Raw genomic sequence first — 2733 nt, 5'->3', positions numbered from 1 at the left:
TCCTCCAAGGCTCCTCCGTGAAGCTGGCTTCTGCTTCACTCAGTATAGGATATAAAATTCAGAAAACACTGAGTCACTTATTTTGAATTTCCCCCAGTAATGGAGAATGCCAGTGCAGTGGGTGAGTTCCTCCTGCTGGGCCTGACCAGTGTTCAGGAGTTGTGGCCCGTCTTCTTTGTGATGTTCTTAATAATTTACCTGACGAACTTAGTTGGAAATGGAGCAATATTAGTGATTGTTACTCTGGAACAAAGACTCCACTCCCCCATGTACTTCTTCCTGGGAAACCTGTCTTGTCTGGATATTTGCTACTCTTCTGTGACTCTTCCCAAGGTTCTCGCCAACCTCATCTCCAGGCGCAGGGCCATCTCCTTCCTTGGCTGCATCACTCAGTTGCACTTCTTCCACTTTCTGGGAAGCACGGAGGCCATCCTGTTGGCAGTGATGGCCTTTGACCGTTTCGTGGCCATCTGCAGTCCACTCCGCTACACCACCATCATGAACCCCCAGCTGTGCATCCTGCTGGCAGCCCTGGCCTGGCTCATCAGCTTCTTCTATGCGCTGATGCATTCTGTCATGACGGCACACCTGAACTTTTGCGGCTCGAAGACACTCAATCACTTCTTCTGCGATGTAAAACCCCTCTTGGAAGCGGCCTGTGGCAGCACAGTGCTGAACCAGTGGCTTCTTTCTGTGGTCACAGGCAGCATATCCATGGGGGCCTTCCTCCTCACACTTCTCTCCTACTTCTACATCATGGCCTTCCTTCTGTTCAAGAACCGGTCCTGCAGGATGCTCCACAAAGCTCTTTCCACTTGTGCCTCCCACTTTATGGTGGTTTGTCTTTTCTATGGACCTGTGGGCTTTACATACATCCGTCCTGCTTCAGCCTCCTCCATGAGTGAGGACCGGTTGGTGGCCATCATCTACAGCGCAGTCACCCCAGTGCTGAACCCATTGATATACACCCTTAGGAATAGAGACGTGATGTTGGCCCTGAAGAAGACCTTTAGCAGGAAGTCTTTTAAAGACTCCCAGCTACACTAAAGAGACCAGTCAGGCTTCCATTTCATGTGCATGAAGACTTTCATGGCTCCACTCTAATAAATGATGAATTCATTTGATTTCTTTTTTTTCTCTCAGGATTTTTGAACATATATCAACCAGGGCAGTAAGTTCAAAACACAGGAATGAACAAAACAATTATACAGTACTTTAAAAACTTAAGTTTTAGTCTGACGGGGGCTACACAACATCCACAGCAAGTGTACCAGGGTAATGGCATACTGTGGAGTTCTAAAAGAAGGCAAAGGGATGGAGAGGGATAAGGCCAGGTTCCTGACATATACTAGGGAACCTGTCTTCTCTTTGCCCTCAGTTCTTGGCACAGCTCTTAAAACCCTAGGAATATCCCAAGTGACACAGTATCTTTGTAACTCATGAGCCATTTGGCTCACACCTGAGTTTATGTTCATGATAGGATTCATGTGGTCTCCAAGACAGCTTCAGATAGGAGGCTGGTCATGACAGAAATGCTGTATGATTAGACTTTCCAGTGAGGGAGGCTAGAAATGAAGTTTAGGTGTGAAGCCCACCATCCAATATACGAGTCTGTAGAAGTAGGCCTCAGTAGAGACTTGACACCAATGAGAGGTCCACATGTTTGAGCACTGATGTTTGGGACGATTATGCAACTTAAGATAAGGGAGCTTTGTGCAAGAACCTCACAGGGCTCACCCTTGTGCTGACCTTTGGCTCTTCTCATGTGTGCCCTTTTCTGTGAAAAACTGAAATCATAAGTATAGCACTTTTCTGAGTTCCAGGAATCAGTCTAACGCATATTAAACCTGAATTTTTGCTAGGGACCCCAGATTTGCAGCAATATAGGAATGAGGTTGATCATTTCTGAACCCCAAATTTGCACATGATATATGTCAGGAGATTGGTTCCTGCAATCTGTGGGATTCCTTCTAATTCCAAGTAGTTGCATGTGTCTGTGTGTGTTTCAGTGTGTTTTGTGTGTATGTATATGTGTGTGTTGTGTGTGTTTACTTGGCAGAAGTCATTATACTCTTTTCTCAGTCATACACATGCACAAAAACAGATGAACACACACAAGAACACACAGAATCACATGCATACACATATACACAAATCAGATGCACATACAAGCGCACACACAAACACATACACAGACACACAAACAGATGTACACACAAGTACAAATGCATACACATACACACCACAGATGCATACACAAGTATGCACACATGCACATACATACAAAAATACACAGAGAGACACACAGATACACACATATACACAGACACATGCACACAGAAACATACACACATACACACAAAAATACACACATACACATAAACAGAGATGCATACACAAAAAAAGACACACAAATATACACAGACACACACATCACCCACATGATGTCTAACTGTCCATAACTTCAATTTCAGGGGATCTGGATGCTCTCTTCTGATCTTTGAGGTCATTGCATGACATGGGTGTACTTACATACCTTCAGGCTACACACTCATACATACAAAATAAAAATAATGAATATATTTTAAAAACTGTCATGAGCCATCTATGCAGAGACCTACCAGGAGGGTTGTAGTACAGGCTCCATAGGATTCTAGAGAAAGATGGTGTCATTCCCCAGTAGAACTACATATAATGATTAAAACAGTTTTTCCCTCTCTGGGCCTTGGTTGG

General features: G+C 44.3%; 1 protein-coding gene across 1 annotated transcript; it reads left to right on the top strand.

Annotated features, from left to right (window-relative positions):
- The first annotated feature begins 99 nt into the window (after window positions 1-99).
- LOC103751339 (olfactory receptor 12D3-like) lies at window positions 100-1047 on the top strand. The gene has a single exon (XM_008854720.1). The coding sequence runs from the start codon at window positions 100-102 to the stop codon at window positions 1045-1047; it is 948 nt and encodes a 315-aa protein (XP_008852942.1).
- Window positions 1048-2733: the final 1686 nt, after the last annotated feature.

This window comes from Nannospalax galili, unplaced genomic scaffold (genome assembly GCF_000622305.1).
Source record: "Nannospalax galili isolate Female #2095 unplaced genomic scaffold, S.galili_v1.0 scaffold2147, whole genome shotgun sequence".
Lineage (NCBI taxonomy): Eukaryota > Metazoa > Chordata > Mammalia > Rodentia > Spalacidae > Nannospalax > Nannospalax galili.
The sequence above is the reverse complement of the archived record's forward strand: the minus strand, read 5'-3'. Positions and strand labels throughout refer to the sequence as shown.

Coding starts and splice junctions, on each gene's coding strand:
- LOC103751339 (XM_008854720.1), top strand. CDS start 100: ATGGAGAATGCCAGTGCAGTGGGTGAGTTCCTCCTGCTGGGCCTGACC.